This window comes from Zingiber officinale, chromosome 4B (assembly GCF_018446385.1).
Source record: "Zingiber officinale cultivar Zhangliang chromosome 4B, Zo_v1.1, whole genome shotgun sequence".
In the NCBI taxonomy this organism is placed as follows: domain Eukaryota; kingdom Viridiplantae; phylum Streptophyta; class Magnoliopsida; order Zingiberales; family Zingiberaceae; genus Zingiber; species Zingiber officinale.
In genome coordinates, this window is record NC_055993.1 from 11,913,902 (window position 1) to 11,932,007 (window position 18,106).

At 37.8% G+C, this 18,106-nt stretch overlaps 2 protein-coding genes across 5 annotated transcripts; one reads left to right on the forward strand and one right to left on the reverse strand.

The window, feature by feature from the left end:
* The first annotated feature begins 748 nt into the window (after window positions 1-748).
* On the forward strand, window positions 749-3,905 carry LOC121974722 (superoxide dismutase [Cu-Zn], chloroplastic-like). 4 transcript variants are annotated; one of them, XM_042525905.1, is made up of 8 exons: window positions 749-1,050; window positions 1,828-1,889; window positions 1,965-2,004; window positions 2,226-2,321; window positions 2,420-2,451; window positions 2,655-2,702; window positions 2,805-2,858; window positions 3,748-3,905. In XM_042525905.1, the coding sequence occupies exons 1-7, from the start codon at window positions 819-821 to the stop codon at window positions 2,823-2,825; spliced, it is 531 nt and encodes a 176-aa protein (XP_042381839.1). In that variant the 5' UTR covers window positions 749-818; the 3' UTR covers window positions 2,826-2,858; window positions 3,748-3,905. The 4 variants fall into 4 exon arrangements, with proteins under 4 accessions (XP_042381839.1, XP_042381838.1, XP_042381836.1 ...); XM_042525904.1 differs by having other exon boundaries at window positions 750-1,050; window positions 3,626-3,905; XM_042525902.1 differs by having other exon boundaries at window positions 753-1,050; window positions 2,627-2,702.
* Window positions 3,906-4,522: 617 nt separating this feature from the next.
* LOC121974723 (NAC domain-containing protein 53-like) lies at window positions 4,523-8,655 on the reverse strand. The gene is made up of 5 exons (XM_042525906.1): window positions 8,072-8,655; window positions 7,780-7,965; window positions 5,687-6,406; window positions 5,473-5,611; window positions 4,523-5,284 (listed from the first exon to the last, which is right to left on the reverse strand). The coding sequence occupies exons 1-5, from the start codon at window positions 8,555-8,557 to the stop codon at window positions 4,851-4,853; spliced, it is 1,965 nt and encodes a 654-aa protein (XP_042381840.1). The 5' UTR covers window positions 8,558-8,655; the 3' UTR covers window positions 4,523-4,850.
* Between the last annotated feature and the right edge of the window lie 9,451 nt (window positions 8,656-18,106).

The window sequence follows — 18,106 nt, forward strand, 5'->3', positions numbered from 1 at the left end:
AATATACTATATTTTTTTTAAATGATACTTAATTAGATAGAAAATATACTAGATTTTCTTTTTACATGGTGCTGAATTTAGGAGGAATTATATTAAAACAGGAAACAAAATATGCTCAATTTAATAGAAAATATACTCGATTCTAATGTAAAGTGCTGAATTTAAGAGGAATTATACTCATTTTTGGACCTTTTATACCTAAAAAATCTGAGGACAATTAGGTCACAATATTTGCATCAGGGAGTTGAAGCAAATAAAACTTTATATACAGGGAGTGGAAACAAACTTTTTTATGAGTGAGATTGCATGCAAAATTCAAATTATGATTAAAGATTTTTCTCTATTTTACCCATAGTTCAATATCATAATATACCATCCTTTTATAAATTTTAGGATGGACTGTGAAGGGATACATAAGGTGACCGTTATCGTCACACGTTAATTATGTGAAGAAGAAACTTGATTATTTAACTTGAAATTAAATAATCTTTTTTCAAAAATATTAAATATTAAGGTCCATTTTTGTGTGTGTGAAATACTCTTTCTTTCAATAATTTTCGATCAATTTTTTTATAGCGAAAATTAAATATTTGTTCTCACAGACAAACGGGTTTTAGTAGTTCAACAAACTTAAGTATTCAGTAAGGCAGACCATTTAAGGGCAATAACTAGGCCCATTAATCAGAATGAAGCTTCACGGACTGGGCCTAATGGTCCTTCCGCAGTAGCGACGCCGCTTCTTGGCGAAGCGAAGAGACTTCTTCCTTATCTTTTCGACCGTTCGCTGCTGCTCTCGTGGACACCTGCTCCAGCCATCCATGGCAGCGCAATACCAAACCCTCAGTCTCTCTTCTTCCTCCTGTGCTCGCCCTTTACACGCCGCCTTCCTCGCCCGGCCGCTCGGCCTCTCCCTTTCGACCTCCTCGCTCGCCCCCGGAGCTGCCGCTGTTAGGCGCCTCGTGGTCGTCGCTGCAGTCAAGAAGGCCGTCGCCGTCCTCAAGGGTACCTCCAACGTAGAGGGGGTCGTCACCCTCGTCCAGGAAAATGATGGTCAGTTAATTATGTAGCTCGCTTCCTTGTTCTTCTGTTTCGTTTGGTTTTGGGGCTTAGCGAAAGGCTGGAGAGTGATTTTGGGTCGTTTTGAGTGAAATGCATTTGCTTTTTGGATGCTGATTTGGATTTATACTGGCTTGAAATTAGCTATCGCAGAAAGTTTTTGATTTGTTAGATAATGAAATGAGGTCAAACATAATGAATTGAATACCTGTTGTCTGCAGGGCTCACTATCTCTAGGAGACTTTTAATGTATGCCAATTGATTATCGGATCAGAAAATATATTTCTTCATATTTTCTCTAACAAGGGTAGTTATGCTTCGAGTCAAAGCTGAATTTAAAGTTCTAGATCATGAAAAAGTCATAGATTGAAACCCTTTGTATGCTCCGTCTTTTGTTTAGTAGTAGCAAGAATTATACTTGTTTATTAGATTTTTTAGATTTTTGTTTGATAGAGATGGTACCCATAATTTTCTAGCTTAAGACACAAAAATTAAGTGTTTTATAAATTATCCGAGCTCACATGTTTTTTCAATGCTGGGAAAAACTGTTCTATATATGGCACCTTTTTTTTAGGTTATTGGCAAAACGAGAAGAGTTGAGTTTCTTGTGCATCTCTTAGTTGTGAATTAGGACATGCCCTCTAATGATAGAAAGAGTTTCAAATATAAAGTTTTCTTACCATATTAATGCAATTTGTACAGAATTTGTTATTATCTTTTGAGTAAGATGCATATTAATTTTTTATTTGACTCCTTGTAATTCTGCGTTAGGTCCTACAATTGTGAATGTTCGTGTCACTGGACTCACTCCTGGACTTCATGGTTTTCATCTTGTGAGTTCTATGCATGGATACTCATCGCTTCACTTCAAAATGTAAACAATAATTTCTAATGTATTTCTTTTGCAGCATGAGTATGGTGATACAACTAATGGTTGCATATCAACAGGTCTTGCTTAGCTACTCCTTGGACTCTTATTGCCTGTGTAATAGATTTCTCGTTTCTCTGGTCACTGAGTTCTTGTGGTTTTGATTCTCTTATGGTTTATAGTTTAGCTTCCATATACTTACTACGGTTTCTTAGTTAACGGGTATGTGTCTTTTGCTCATTTGTTACCATCTCATTCTCATTTATCGTTTTTGCTTTTGAACACCAATCCACTTTAATAGGGGCTCATTTCAACCCTAACAAAATGACACACGGTGCTCCTGAAGATGAAATACGTCATGCAGGTGACCTAGGAAATATTGTTGCTGACTTTGAAGGTAGACATCCATCTATAATTTTCCTTTACATGTATATTTTTGATGTACTAATTGAGAGCTGATTGAGTTGCATTATGATTGTTCTTCCGGTAATGCAGGTGTGGCTGAGGCTACAATTGTGGATAAGCAGGTATTACTCTTGATGCAAATGTTATTTGGTTTCACTACCGTGCATTATTGTAGTTTCCTTTTTTACTATCTACACTGCCAAATCCTTTTAGATTCCTGACTTCTTCTTTCTTTTTTTTTTAAAATTTTTTTTGCATCTTTTTCCATTTTTTTTTTTCATTCCAACGAATGTGTAGATACCATTATCTGGCCCGAATTCTGTAGTTGGCCGTGCCTTCGTGGTCCATGAACTTGAGGATGATCTTGGTAAAGGTACTGGATAGTTGCTATTTCTTTTCAATGATCTATTGCTATCAAATTTATCCGTTCATGATCTCTATTGAATTTCGTCACTCATTCTTTTGATTCTTCTAGGTGGTCATGAACTTAGCCTGACCACTGGAAATGCTGGAGGAAGATTGGCATGCGGTATGTAATACACATTTTGCAAGAATTATTTTGTTGTTTTTTTAAGTAGCAAAAAATGCAAGGAGAATTAGTTTGTAAGGCTCACTAGGAAAATAGAAGCTTAGGATTTGGAGTAGTCTTAGTATAAGAAAAGGGGATGACACAAGTCAAGAGCATCTGCTATGCATTGATGGATCTAATGATACATTGAATGTTCAAACACAAGCACAAGTGTAATGCTTTGATATTACTCGTGTTTCTTGTTCAAAAGTTTGCCCTTTAACGTAGATTAAATACCTACTTAGTGAAATGGATTGTTAGATGGAGAATACGAGTAAAGTAATAGAGGTTAGTTAATTAAACTAACAGAAAGCATCTAGGCCCTTAGTTAAGACAACACCCTGTCATAGTCTCGTTAATACCATCACAACTATCTACCTCATTCCAAACTTCCTCGTACATAAACACTTCCACTGAACCCGCAAGTAATTCAGTCGAATTAACAAATGTCTCAACCTCACCCATCTAACTTTGGAGAGACTAATTCTAGTTCGGGTGATTCCTGTTCCTGATCAAATTTCACTCGACTTATGGCCATGGTCTCTCCATTAAGGGCAGGTATACATTCTTCAGGAATTCTTTTTTTTTTTTCCTTTATCAACCAATTTTTACCAGGAACCAGTGAGATTTGGATTGCTCTTGATATTAATTATTAAGCGGATTGATTGACTAGCTCTTGCTTATCCGTATGGACTTCCTGATTTAAGTTTGTAAAATTTGTTGTGCAGGTGTTGTTGGTTTGACTCTACTGGAGTCATTACTTGAGACGCTTTCTTAGTGGCTTCATGATATCAGAGATCGAATCTTGTTTTTATGTCAAATACATTAGATTAAATTTCACAATTTTCAGGCATGTGGATTGGAAATGAATCCGGTCGACGAGATGGAAAGGAATTGCGTTGAAAAGTTTCTTTAGATGCTGCCGTAACTGGTACTACTTTTACTTGTCTAAAAGTGATTGTGCAGAATATCTTTTTGAAGTATAATAAATTAATCCATTTCCAGAAACCGTTCTAAACATGGAAGCTTTCCTCTTTTCAAAGGAAATCTTGTTTAATTTATTATCATCAATTTACTCTTTTCCTATTCACGATTGTTTTTCTTCAGAGAATTAGCCTAACGATTGAATATAAATTATTAACATTCAAATGCAGTCTGATAGAATTTTAAAAGAAATGAATAAAAATATCCAATTCGAAAATTATAAAAATGTTTTTATAAGAAAAACAGCTTGACAGAGTAGATAACGCAGGAATTATAAAAGATTTGCCCACTTCATAAAAAAATTTATGAATGAATATCAAATTATAATTCAATGAATTTTCATGAGCTTAATAGTGCTGCAATAGTCTTGATCCAAAATGTCTTAACATGATTCCGTTTCATGTAAAAGAATAACTAGCCCTTCAAGAAGAAAATTGATAGCCATATTGGGAATAGTAGAAACTCTTTCCCCTGCAGTAGCACAAGAACTTCCCAACAAATCTCAGAAGGGCACAACCATGGCACTTACGATGGTCAATGTTTTGATAACGAAATTAAAGAACTAACCAGAAACTTATTCACCGAGCAAAATACCGACTAGAAAAATAATAAAGTCTAGGAAAAGCGTCAACTGCAACAAATGACAAGCCAAGTAATCTGGTTTTTTCTTCTTTTTCTATATCAGTTTTCATCACAATTAACTTTTTGGATTCAACCGATTGGACTGCCGGTCCACTTGGGTTTTAAAAACCACAGATAGTTGAAGCTATAACTACACATCATGGTTTGATAAACTAAAACAAAAGCTCAAGCAGACACAACAACGAAATGTAGTGAGTCAGCTACCTTGAGTTCTTGAATTGGTGTGGTCTCCAGCGATGAAACAATTAATTGTTTATCCGTGACATTTGCAGAACATAGAATCGGTGGCATTTGTGTTTCTTCAATTCCCTTACGGTCAACTGTGAATCAGTTGTATAGAACCAACTTCTTCGCCATGTATCTCATCCCCACACCATAGGCGATTGCCAGAATTAGCCATGACACGAAGGTCAAGTAAAGGCCACCTCGGAGTGCCATTGAAATCGGATTAATCTGGTATTTTGATGTAAGATCATGGCCTGCAGTTTTTGAAACCATATCATCAACTACTCTGTAGGAAAGGATGAAATGCACACGCCCATCCTTCTGCAAGGACCAGTTGGCAGCATCTTCAGTCATGGTTGAACCATAGATTTGGATAATGCCTGCTGTGACATGGACCGGGCTAGCCGAATGAGCAGTAGACAGCTTTCCAGGTAGAGAATCCCACTCAGAAAATGGCGCCTGTGGAGAAATTACACCTAGCACGCTCATGAGATGCTTCTTTGCAGTTTTGTTGTTAGGTTCTTCGGTAGGGTCATCTGGATCAAAAAAGTTTAACAATCAAACACCAAATAACCTAATGTTCACTTAACGTATCAAGAGTGGTTGATAGTTTAACTGACCCAACAAACCATTGGCAAAGTAGATGATACATTTTGTAGGTACAGACGTACAGTTAGTATATTTGTTTAAAAAGTGTTATCATTAAGAAAGAACACTATGGTACCTGGTTTTGGCTTTATGACGATTTCCTTATATGCATCCCCAGACTCAACATGAACACCAGAAGAACCCGAGGATGAAGCTCCATCGATAATAGTCGTATGTGGCACCATAGTTGCTGCCCTACTAGTTGAGCAACCAACCTGTAGAGCAAAAAGGAATAAATTATGGTCCGAGTCTTAATATGACAGCTATATCAGATATATACTGGATCTTACCTCTTCAACAAAGTCAAATGTGTCTGGTGGACTGATGCTCTGTGAACCAGTATCGTTGGTTGCATCAAAGAATGCTAATAAGTCGTCAACCATCTCAAAATCAGACGGTCCCAAGGTGGGTGAGTAGAGAAGTCCATTGATTTCTGTATTTTCATGCAGGAAAAGATCATCACTAGGTGCATTGCATAATGCCATTTTGTCTTGACTAGAAAGGGAACCATCATATACAAAATTCAAATTATTTGGTTGAACATAGATATTATCCTCCGGCTGGAATATTTGTTGTTGTTCTGGTTGCTCAGTATCTTCATTGATAAAGTCAAAGTATTCCTCAACTTCAAGCATTTTCCGTAAATTGATATTCTCATGAATCACATGCATGTCCTGTGCATGGCAAGTCTTCATAGGATAATTATCATATTCCTGATAGGAAAGATTTGTGGCATTTATTGTATCACCCAACTCCACATATTCTTCCTTGATATTTGGATTGTCTTGGTTATGAATACAATCATCAGCAGGAAGTTGCTTCTCCATTTCATGAGCAACAGCAGCTACACTCTGCTGCTTAGGCTCATCAACCAAGTTGGTAAAATTATCATCTTCAATTATTTCATCTGGGAAATTGGTTGCATCTTCAGCAAGGCTACCACACTCCTTCCTGTCTAAATCTGCTGTAAAGTCGGAAGCATTCTCCTGTTGATTCTTTGAATCTTCACTCTGAAAACAATTGAAAAGTGCAAACTATTTAGTAAGAATTCATTGTCAAACCAAGTTTGAAATTGAGATTGACACCTGGTTGAGACTATTTTAGACAAGCTTATGTCAAGGAACTTTTGTCAGAATAATTTTGTGGATAACAATTAACACAGCAACTAGTCATATGCACAAATAAATTATTAGAAAAAACCACTACATGCATCAATTCATACCAATTACAATGGTATTAGAAAGAAGTGGCCCCATGTTATGCTGATGCAGGCACTTCCACATGAATAACGCTGAAGCAACAACAAGTGTAGACAAGCAATTCCTCCCTTGATCCAACAAAGTGAGTTATTATCTGCACACTATAAGACACTCAGTCCTAACTATTTCCGGTGTTACATTACTTTTCTAGCCAATTATCAATATATCTAAGGGCATTTCAGCAGTGACACCAACTCATTTAGAACTCTTTAAATAACATAAAGTTTTTTTGGTCTCTCAAACCTTCACACTTTTAATCCCAACGGATTTGTAACAGATATACTGGAAGAAAGTCAAAGTAATGTTTTTTCCCATAAACAGTCACTAGTAGTGTTTGGTTTCAGAATATCAACATTTCAAGACATCTAGCAGATTTTTCACTTTATAAAATGTACAAGAGAAAAAAATGAACTCATAACTTAATACTTCTATCATTGTGATATAATAGTGCAAAGCTTGACAGATACTTGAATGTGAGGCTTAATTTGAAATACAATGACTACTGATACATCAAATAGGCTTCTTCCTAAAGTTTGAAGATTCCAATTTGTCGTGTACATGTTCAACATCAGAGAATTGCTTAAGCATCTACAAGTGCCAAACTTGAAACCAATATCTTAATTCAGAAAACTATCACACGGACTAATATAAATCAACAATTTGAAAAGGGATGTTAGATAGATTCTGAAGTCGACAGTGATCTTTGTGCAATCAGGCCTAGAAGCAGGGAGTTATTATGCAAACTCAAGCATAAACTAAAAACAGCATGCTGTTTCGAATCAGCTTGCAACAGATGAAACAAAGCAATAGACTGTAGGACAAGCAGTTAACTCATGATTGTTGAACTAATGCGTTATATAAATAATAAAAAAACTATAGAGGCATAACAGCAACATAAATAATCTAAAAACAAAAAAGAGAGAGAGAGTTAGAGGGGATGGGGCCAAAAATTGAGAATTTGTCTCGATTAAATTTTATATAAACGTAGAAAAATATGTTATCGAACAAAATGAAATTAATCAACATACGCAAGTTCCAGGCCGCATAATTAACTGTACTATAACTTATAATTATACAACGAAAGATAAATATCCAAATGAAAACGAAGTAACTAGTTCTCAAACCTGCATGAAATCGCTGAGCTCAAAATATTCCTGTTCTGTGGCTACATAATCCCCACTATCTGGCAACAAAACGACACCGTCGGCCTCCTCTTCCCATTCTTCTTCAAGAAACGGTGCTCCATATTGAGCCCCGTTCATTGGCCCGGAGCCACTCTTTTCAAAGATCCTGCAAATAACATAAGCGTCCTTCCCCACCCATGACTCTTGTTTCAATACTTGATTCGATCAAAACAGTTTGATTCCAATTTTGGAAAAAAGGGGGAAAAAAGGATCGATCGGTCACAAGAAGTACCTGAGAAATTCCAGTCTTGATCAAGTCCACGTCATCGAGACGGTACTCGTGCATAACCCAGTTGGTCCTGGTGCCTCGGGGCGCCCGGCCGGCGTGGAAAACAAGCGTCTTCTTCATGCCGATCATGTGAGTGCCGCGGAGGACGGGTCGATCCTTCCCGGTGGTCTTCCAGTACCCTTGAGGGGTGGCGCGGTTGGTCCTCGATTGGTTGGAATACTTGCGGCCAAGGGAACTGAAGAAGTACCACTCCTTGTCGCGGCTGCGGATCCGAGAGAGCCCCGGGAGCTCCCAGGGCTCGCACCTGTAGAGGTCGACCTCCGCGACGGCATCGACGCGGAGCGGCAGCCCGCGGACCTTGCGCTTGAGGTAGTAGGAGACGAGCTCGTCGTCGGTGGGGTGGAAACGGAAGCCGGGGGCGAGGCAGGGCGCGACAGGGGGCGGAGGCTGCGGCGGGAGATCGGAGGAAGAGGCGACGTCAGCGTTCATGAATCGGAAGGAAGCCGGATCGATTTAGGGATTGGATAAGAAAAAAAAAGTCGAGGGTTCCGACTCGATCAAAAAGGAAAGAAATAAAGGATCGGAACGCACAGCTTCTAGAAATTTCTCATTAATTTATCTTTGATCCTTTGATTCCCGTGAGACTACGAAACCTACGCCCACTTATCTTTCTTACGCGAAATATTACGCGTACCATCTAAGGTTCTTTCAAATGCCACGTAATCGGGTCCGATCGTGTGAAGATTCCACGGTGAGATGTCAAGTTTTTTCGCTTGCGTACGTAGTTGCCTTTAGGAGTCGTGATGCATTTGATGAGCGGTCAGATCAGGGCAGTGCAGACCTTTTCGCATTTTAATGAAAAAAAATCTCCCCTCGTAATTTTAATTTTATATACAATCTTCATATTAAAAAAAATTATTTCCTAGATAATATCATTATCAAATTATTCCTATATATATAAAATCTAAAATAAGTAAAAAATTTAAATATAAATATAATTTCTTTTAAATTCAACACATAAACTAGAATTGAATATATTTTATATTTAAATTATCCCATATATTTTTTAGGTTAAAAAAATCTAAAAATGAGTATACTTCCTTAAATTCAATATTTTAAACTAGAATTGAATATATTTTCTATCAAATTGAGCATTATTTTTTTCGTTTAATATAATTCTTTTTAAATTCAGTATCATTTAAAAATAATCTAATATATTTTCCATCCAATTGAATATCATTTAATTTAAAAAGAATCTGGCATATTTTCTATCCAATTGAGGAAGAAAAAGAGGCATACTCAATTTGATGAAAAATATACTTGATTCTACTTTAATGTACTAAATTTAAGAGAAATTATATTTATTTTTGGACTTTTGCACCTAAAAAATATAAGGTGTCTATTATATTTAGCTAGGGAGTGGAAATAAAGTTTTTAGGATATGGAGAGTGCATGTAAAATTAAAATTATGATCGGGGAGCACATGCACATTTTTCCTTAATTTATTATAAAAGGAGACATATCCTCTACTATAAAATAATAATTTATTCTTATTATTATATTTATTTTATTTTTTCTATCTAAATCGATGCAGTGTAATAGATACAGTGTCATAACTGTTACATAGTTATAATAGCTATGATTCCGTAGCTGCTATAACATGATAAAAAAATTAAGAGACCATAACTTTTGTTTTGTATTGAACTATGAAATACACAATATATCAAATTAAAACTCATTCAAAGATTTTCAATTTGATATATTGTATATCTCATGGTTAAATCAGAGTCAAAGTTAAGTCTCCTAAAGTTTATAATTTTGAGAGAACATTACTTTTGATTCAGTTTTAACTATAAAACTTACAATATGTCAAATCAAAGATCTCTGAACGAGCTTCAATTTAATATTTTTTTAGTCTTGTGGTTCAACCTGAGTAAAAAGTGATGGATTCAGAGCGTAGCAGAATTCTCTTGAATCATGGATCTCTTCATGATACATATAGTTTTAAACAAAATAACATAAACATATATTTTGAGTTCTTGATAGATGTGAATAATATCACAAACAAATAAGAGCCTCATGTGTGACTTCTCTAGCGGTATCCACGCACACTAGATCATGAACTTAATACGATTTATTAGATGCTAGCCTCTTGGATCAACAAAATATTTTGAAAGCACTATCGATTCTTTTTGATGGAAGAAAGAGAGAAGAAAAAAAAAAGAGTTCATCCTTCCAACCTTTCCAAAGGTGGCTATTTAGAGCCTCCAAGGAAAATGAAAAGTTAAGGTCTCTATTGTTAGGACCGATGATCACGGTTAGAGAGGGGGGTGTGAATAGCCGACCCCAAATCTTCGCGTTTCTTCCTACGATTAGGGTTAGCGCAGCGGAAATAACTAAATAGAAACGAAACGAAGATGATCAAACCTTAGACGCAGCGATGTAACGAGGTTCGGAGATGATACTCCTACTCCTCGGCGTGTCCGTAAGATGGACGAAGCCTATCAATCCGTCGGTGGATGAGTCCCCGGAGAACCGGCTAATATATACTCCTTGTGGGTGGAGAAACCTCGCCACAATAACTTGCAACAACAAGAAGGAGTACAAGAAATACAAGTAGAAAGACAAGAACAATGTACAAACACTAACTCGCCTTCTCGTCGACTGCCTGTGAAGCAACAACTTCTTGGACAACAGCAGCAGCTGACCGTCGACTGGAAGCTCACACGAAGCTTACTGGGGAGAGCTCAAACAAAGCTCAGATCGCAAGCAGCAGCAAGCTAGAAGAAGGAGAGGAAGAAGAGTGATGCTCAGCCCTGTAGCCCTCGACCTCTTTATATTACCTGTGCCTGCGAAGAACCTGCAACAGAACCTAGCCGTTGTTACTCACAACGGCTAGATCGACCGATCAGCTTCACCAACGGTGGGCTACTGATCGGTCGTGGGGACCGATCAGGCCGATCGGGTCCCGCACCGATCGAAGGCTTCGCAGAGTTGCCCAACTCTGTGGAATCTGATCGGTCCTCGACCGATCCCACCTCGTGTGGTAACGCCCCGATCGGTCCGGGACCGATCAGCTCCATCTTGATCGGTCCCGCACCGATCGAAGCCCACGTAACCATGATCGCCTTGTTTGTTATCGATTGGTCACCGGACCGATCAGATACACAAACGTATCACTGGATCGGTCAGAGCTTGGTTTTTGCCCAAACCAAGTTCCACGCCTTCCAAACCAATATCCGGTCAACCTTGACCTATTGGTATCTCATGCTTAGCATCTGGTCACTCCCTTGACCTGCTAAGACTCCCCACCAGGTGTCCGGTCAAATCCTTTGACCCACTTGGACTTTCCTCTTCGTGCCAAGTATCCGATCACTCCCTTGATCTACTTGGACTTCCCAACACCAGATGTCCGATCACCCTTGATCCATCTGGATTTTCCCTTGCCCGGCTTAACTCACCAGGACTTTCACCTAGATTCACTCACTAGGATTTTCACCTGGCTTCACTCACCAGGATTTCCAATCTGCCTGGCTTCACTCACCAGGACTTCCAAACTGCCTGGCTTCACTCACCAGGGCTTTCCCTTGCCTGGCTTCACTCACCAGGACTTCCCCCGTGCCAAGTCTCCATACTTGGACTTTCCGCGTGCCAAGCTACCTGCTTGGACTTTTCCCGAATCAGGTCAACCCGGTCAACCTTGACCTAAGGTTGCACCTACAATCTCCCTAACACCTATTCTTGTCAAACATCAAGAATATAACTCTCTTCTCGTCAAACATCGTCAAACATCAAAACACAACTTGAGTCAGGTCAACTCGAGTCAGGTCAACCATGTAACGACCACCCTTCTTACTACTACTACTCTCTAAGGATGACCGTTACTTAACTACTAACTCTACTTAACCGGTATGATTAAAAATCACATGGAAACCCTACCGAAAAATTCTGACAACCGGTGACCAAATCAACAATACAAACAAACTATACTCAGCCACAGGCGGCTGGAACATATATTTTCACAACCAAAAGGAATAACATCACCACGCAGTTTAATGAAATCAAAGCATGCAAGTAATAAATAGCGGAAACAAAATAAAAACATACAGTTAACTAACAGCGGAAGACTAAATGACTCATCTAATACATTCTTAATACATTCTTAAACTAAGTCCCAAGGCTTCCATAGTCCTGGCATCACACATCCCTCGAACACCTCCTTGTCGCCTTCCTTTCTATATCTTTTCCTTTCCTGTATCTGCAGTAAGAGGAAGTGTAGTCTATAAGCAAAATTTGCTTAGTAAGCGCTATCTAACTCACAAAATCTCGATGTGCATGTATATAAATAAAAACATGCTAAAACTGAATGCTAACATGTAAAGCTACTCATGCTCATAAATAGCAAATAACAGTAAGCTAACTCATGCTCTTCTAATAGTAAAGAAACATACTGAAAGGCTAAACATGTAAGACAAGTCTATACTATCATGCTAGCATAAAGAATTTAACTCACTGAATTCTAAACACTTTCTGATTCTTATTAAACTTGCTTAAAAACTTATTCTTTTATTTCACTTATTTAAAACTTATTCTTTAATACTTGTAAACTTTTGTAAACACATTGTTTTATTAGTTCAAAAGCTTATACTTATAATACTTCAAAATAATAATCAACTTCTTCTTGGGCCCAGGCATAGTACCATCTTATGCGCGTTCCCTAATAGGTTGGGGTAGCGAGCCACCAATCCTAAAAGAGCAGACCTCGGTCTACCAGGGCCAAGACCTCGGAATTGGACACCTGGATTTGTTTAACGACAAGCTCTTGGATGTCGGGTACTAGCCTCTTCTTAAAAGTAAAATACTTTTTAGCTTATTTACTTCTTCTTTAAATGCCTTGGCATTTTAATAGACACCTTGTGTGCCAAAAATCCCTAAAGTCTCGACTTTGGGATCTACTTAAGGCCTCGGCCTTTTCTTTTCTTTTCTTTATCTTTCTTATACTTTTCTTATAAAAGAATGCTTCTTAAAAAGACACTGAGATGTTTAAAACAATTCCTAACATTGAAGTACTAAACTGCACAACCAAGAGATCTAAACTGCACTAAAGTTCTGTATACTACGCTACAAAATTCTACATACTATAAGCTTTAACAGAACCTGCCTTGAAACTTAAATAGAAATCTGCATATATACTAACTAGAAGCAAAGCTGCATGCTCATAATACATGTACAGAAACTATGTAAAGCTTATGTTCATGATCTATGGACTGTTCTTGTAATAACACGCCTCTAACTGCATACTAATAGCTACGGCTGTTCATGCTTATCAATGCCAGGGAACTGAATTTAAATCTGCATATTTAGCTAACAGAAATCTGCATATTGTGCTAACAAAGAAACTTAAATTTGTACTGCTATAATATGCAAAGCTTTGTACTGCTATAATATGCAAAAATCTGCACTTAATAGGTCTACATTTCTAAACTGTTTCCAATCAAAGCAAAGCATGAGGAAACTGATAAATTGCAACTAAAACTTGCTATACTAGACCTAGTGCTTCAAGGATTATACTAAAACATGCATTCAGTAGGTCTACAGGTTCTGAATCGTTTCCAGCAAAGCAAGGCATAAGGTAAAAATGCTATTACTATGACAGAAATTGCTACATAAAGATGATGGAATGCTAGAATCTGCTGGAATTTAAAACTTAGGTAAAGCTTGATACCTATGTAAAGATTATACTTCTATAGGGCTTCAATTCTGTCCAGAACATCTCAACCATAGAAAGGAACAAAACCATATCAAATCAAACTTCAATCCATCCCTACCCTTCTGCTATTCCGGAGGACAGGAAACCACCAATGAAAACACACTATGATCCATAGAATCAGAAAAATAGGATCGAAATCCAAACAAGAAGCTAACTTAAATCCGAAAATAGAGAAAGCAAGGAAACTCATGCAAAGCTTCGGGAACAAGGAGAGAATCAAAGATTAAACCTCGGAGCTATCCTACTGCAGGTGAGTAAGCGACTTACCTCGGTTCCTTGGACTTACAACCGGCGAGAACCATTCTAGGGCTTCGGAGAACTCGAGCTTTCGATCCCTCCTTGTGCTCACGGCTCCTCCTCGACGAGAGGAACGCAAGGAGATGAAGAAGCCTTTGAATGAGCCTTTGGCCGGCCACCGGAGACGCCCTAAAGCTCGGCTGCGTTTTTCGCCCGAGAGGAGTCGCCGACGCGAGAGAGGAGAAGAGGAAAAGAGAGAAAAGAATATAACTTAACCCCTCTCTTACCTATCCTTTTATAACCTAGGGTTATGGCTTAAGACCAAGTCATTGTAAATTTGTTTACAAAACATCCGCAGCACACCTGGTTAGCCACGACTTGGCTCGTGATTGAAGTCACGGGTTCGAATCCTGCCGCAACCTTTTTATTCCCCTTTTATTTTAAAGGTTTCTAACTACTGCTTAAGAATATTTCGCACCATATATTTAACAAAACTTGCTTAGCTCAGTTGGTTGGCTGACTTCGGTCAAGCCCGAGGTCTTGGGTTCAAAACTCCAGTTTTAACACTTTTATTTCTTTTTTTTTTAAAACTTCTTCCTCTTGGTAAAAATACCAACCGAACTCCAAAAATTGCATAAAAATACTCTATAAATTCCTAAAAATCTCTAGAATTTTTCCAAAACATTTCTAGATTTTAATAAGATCTTTTAGGACTCCAAATCATGAAATTTGGGGTGTTACAATTCTCCCTCCCTTATAAAAAGTTCGTCCCCGAACTTAGAATAATTCTTGGACATTTCTGTCTCATGTTGTCTTCACATTTCCAACTAACTTCCTAGTGGCACTTCTCTGTTTCTTAGTCTCTTAACTTCTTTGTCCACTATCTATGTAGATCTGCTCTCATAGCTAAGATCCTCTTGGATCTGCACTGACTGAGGCTGAACCACTTGGCTAGGTCACCTTGTCTAAATTCTATAAATTCTTCCTCACTATACTTTCTAGATATACCTTACTTAATCCTGATTCTTGACTTTAAACTTATTCAAGCAAGTACTTCTAAACATTTCTCTATATATAAGAAATAGCAAAAACTAGAACTTCTATCTTTACTAAAGCACGTATAAGTAGATACTCTATACTGCAATAATAAAGAAAGCATAAAAGAAAAATTAAATACTTTCTTACTTGAAGACGGCAAGGATAGTGCTGATGTGTGATGCTGGAGAATGGGAACTGCTCTGATACCAACTGTAACGACCACCCTTCTTACTACTACTACTCTCTAAGGATGACCGTTACTTAACTACTAACTCTACTTAACCGGTATGATTAAAAAATCACATGGAAACCCTACCGAAAAATTCCGGCAGAGCCTCCCCTGTACCGGTGACCAAATCAACAATATACTCAGCCACAGGCGGCTGGAACATATATTTTCACAACCAAAAGGAATAACATCACCACGCAGTTTAATGAAATCAAAGCATGCAAGTAATAAATAGCGGAAACAAAATAAAAACATACAGTTAACTAACAGCGGAAGACTAAATGACTCATCTAATACATTCTTAATACATTCTTAAACTAAGTCCCAAGGCTTCCATAGTCCTGGCATCACACATCCCTCGAACACCTCCTTGTCGCCTTCCTTTCTATATCTTTTCCTTTCCTGTATCTGCAGTAAGAGGAAGTGTAGTCTATAAGCAAAATTTGCTTAGTAAGCGCTATCTAACTCACAAAATCTCGATGTGCATGTATATAAATAAAAACATGCTAAAACTGAATGCTAACATGTAAAGCTACTCATGCTCATAAATAGCAAATAACAGTAAGCTAACTCATGCTCTTCTAATAGTAAAGAAACATACTGAAAGGCTAAACATGTAAGACAAGTCTATACTATCATGCTAGCATAAAGAATTTAACTCACTGAATTCTAAACACTTTCTGATTCTTATTAAACTTGCTTAAAAACTTATTCTTTTATTTCACTTATTTAAAACTTATTCTTTAATACTTGTAAACTTTTGTAAACACATTGTTTTATTAGTTCAAAAGCTTATACTTATAATACTTCAAAATAATAATCAACTTCTTCTTGGGCCCAGGCATAGTACCATCTTATGCGCGTTCCCTAATAGGTTGGGGTAGCGAGCCACCAATCCTAAAAGAGCAGACCTCGGTCTACCAGGGCCAAGACCTCGGAATTGGACACCTGGATTTGTTTAACGACAAGCTCTTGGATGTCGGGTACTAGCCTCTTCTTAAAAGTAAAATACTTTTAGCTTATTTACTTCTTCTTTAAATGCCTTGGCATTTTAATAGACACCTTGTGTGCCAAAAATCCCTAAAGTCTCGACTTTGGGATCTACTTAAGGCCTCGGCCTTTTCTTTTCTTTTCTTTATCTTTCTTATACTTTTCTTATAAAAGAATGCTTCTTAAAAAGACACTGAGATGTTTAAAACAATTCCTAACATTGAAGTACTAAACTGCACAACCAAGAGATCTAAACTGCACTAAAGTTCTGTATACTACGCTACAAAATTCTACATACTATAAGCTTTAACAGAACCTGCCTTGAAACTTAAATAGAAATCTGCATATATACTAACTAGAAGCAAAGCTGCATGCTCATAATACATGTACAGAAACTATGTAAAGCTTATGTTCATGATCTATGGACTGTTCTTGTAATAACACGCCTCTAACTGCATACTAATAGCTACGGCTGTTCATGCTTATCAATGCCAGGGAACTGAATTTAAATCTGCATATTTAGCTAACAGAAATCTGCATATTGTGCTAACAAAGAAACTTAAATTTGTACTGCTATAATATGCAAAGCTTTGTACTGCTATAATATGCAAAAATCTGCACTTAATAGGTCTACATTTCTAAACTGTTTCCAATCAAAGCAAAGCATGAGGAAACTGATAAATTGCAACTAAAACTTGCTATACTAGACCTAGTGCTTCAAGGATTATACTAAAACATGCATTCAGTAGGTCTACAGGTTCTGAATCGTTTCCAGCAAAGCAAGGCATAAGGTAAAAATGCTATTACTATGACAGAAATTGCTACATAAAGATGATGGAATGCTAGAATCTGCTGGAATTTAAAACTTAGGTAAAGCTTGATACCTATGTAAAGATTATACTTCTATAGGGCTTCAATTCTGTCCAGAACATCTCAACCATAGAAAGGAACAAAACCATATCAAATCAAACTTCAATCCATCCCTACCCTTCTGCTATTCCGGAGGACAGGAAACCACCAATGAAAACACACTATGATCCATAGAATCAGAAAAATAGGATCGAAATCCAAACAAGAAGCTAACTTAAATCCGAAAATAGAGAAAGCAAGGAAACTCATGCAAAGCTTCGGGAACAAGGAGAGAATCAAAGATTAAACCTCGGAGCTATCCTACTGCAGGTGAGTAAGCGACTTACCTCGGTTCCTTGGACTTACAACCGGCGAGAACCATTCTAGGGCTTCGGAGAACTCGAGCTTTCGATCCCTCCTTGTGCTCACGGCTCCTCCTCGACGAGAGGAACGCAAGGAGATGAAGAAGCCTTTGAATGAGCCTTTGGCCGGCCACCGGAGACGCCCTAAAGCTCGGCTGCGTTTTTCGCCCGAGAGGAGTCGCCGACGCGAGAGAGGAGAAGAGGAAAAGAGAGAAAAGAATATAACTTAACCCCTCTCTTACCTATCCTTTTATAACCTAGGGTTATGGCTTAAGACCAAGTCATTGTAAATTTGTTTACAAAACATCCGCAGCACACCTGGTTAGCCACGACTTGGCTCGTGATTGAAGTCACGGGTTCGAATCCTGCCGCAACCTTTTTATTCCCCTTTTATTTTAAAGGTTTCTAACTACTGCTTAAGAATATTTCGCACCATATATTTAACAAAACTTGCTTAGCTCAGTTGGTTGGCTGACTTCGGTCAAGCCCGAGGTCTTGGGTTCAAAACTCCAGTTTTAACACTTTTATTTCTTTTTTTTTTTTTTAAACTTCTTCCTCTTGGT

What these genes read in the sequence shown, in the direction of transcription:
- LOC121974722 (XM_042525902.1), top strand. Translation starts at nt 819, where the DNA reads ATGGCAGCGCAATACCAAACCCTCAGTCTCTCTTCTTCCTCCTGTGCT. An exon ending in CCTCGTCCAGGAAAATGATG is followed by an intron (nt 1,051 to 1,827) that starts GTCAGTTAATTA and finishes ATTCTGCGTTAG; the next exon opens with GTCCTACAATTGTGAATGTT. An exon ending in CTACAATTGTGGATAAGCAG is followed by an intron (nt 2,452 to 2,626) that starts GTATTACTCTTG and finishes ACGAATGTGTAG; the next exon opens with ATACCATTATCTGGCCCGAA.
- LOC121974723 (XM_042525906.1), bottom strand. Translation starts at nt 8,557, where the DNA reads ATGAACGCTGACGTCGCCTCTTCCTCCGATCTCCCGCCGCAGCCTCCG. An exon ending in AGCTCAGCGATTTCATGCAG is followed by an intron (nt 6,407 to 7,779) that starts GTTTGAGAACTA and finishes AATTGTTTTCAG; the next exon opens with AGTGAAGATTCAAAGAATCA. An exon ending in CATTTGACTTTGTTGAAGAG is followed by an intron (nt 5,612 to 5,686) that starts GTAAGATCCAGT and finishes TTTGCTCTACAG; the next exon opens with GTTGGTTGCTCAACTAGTAG.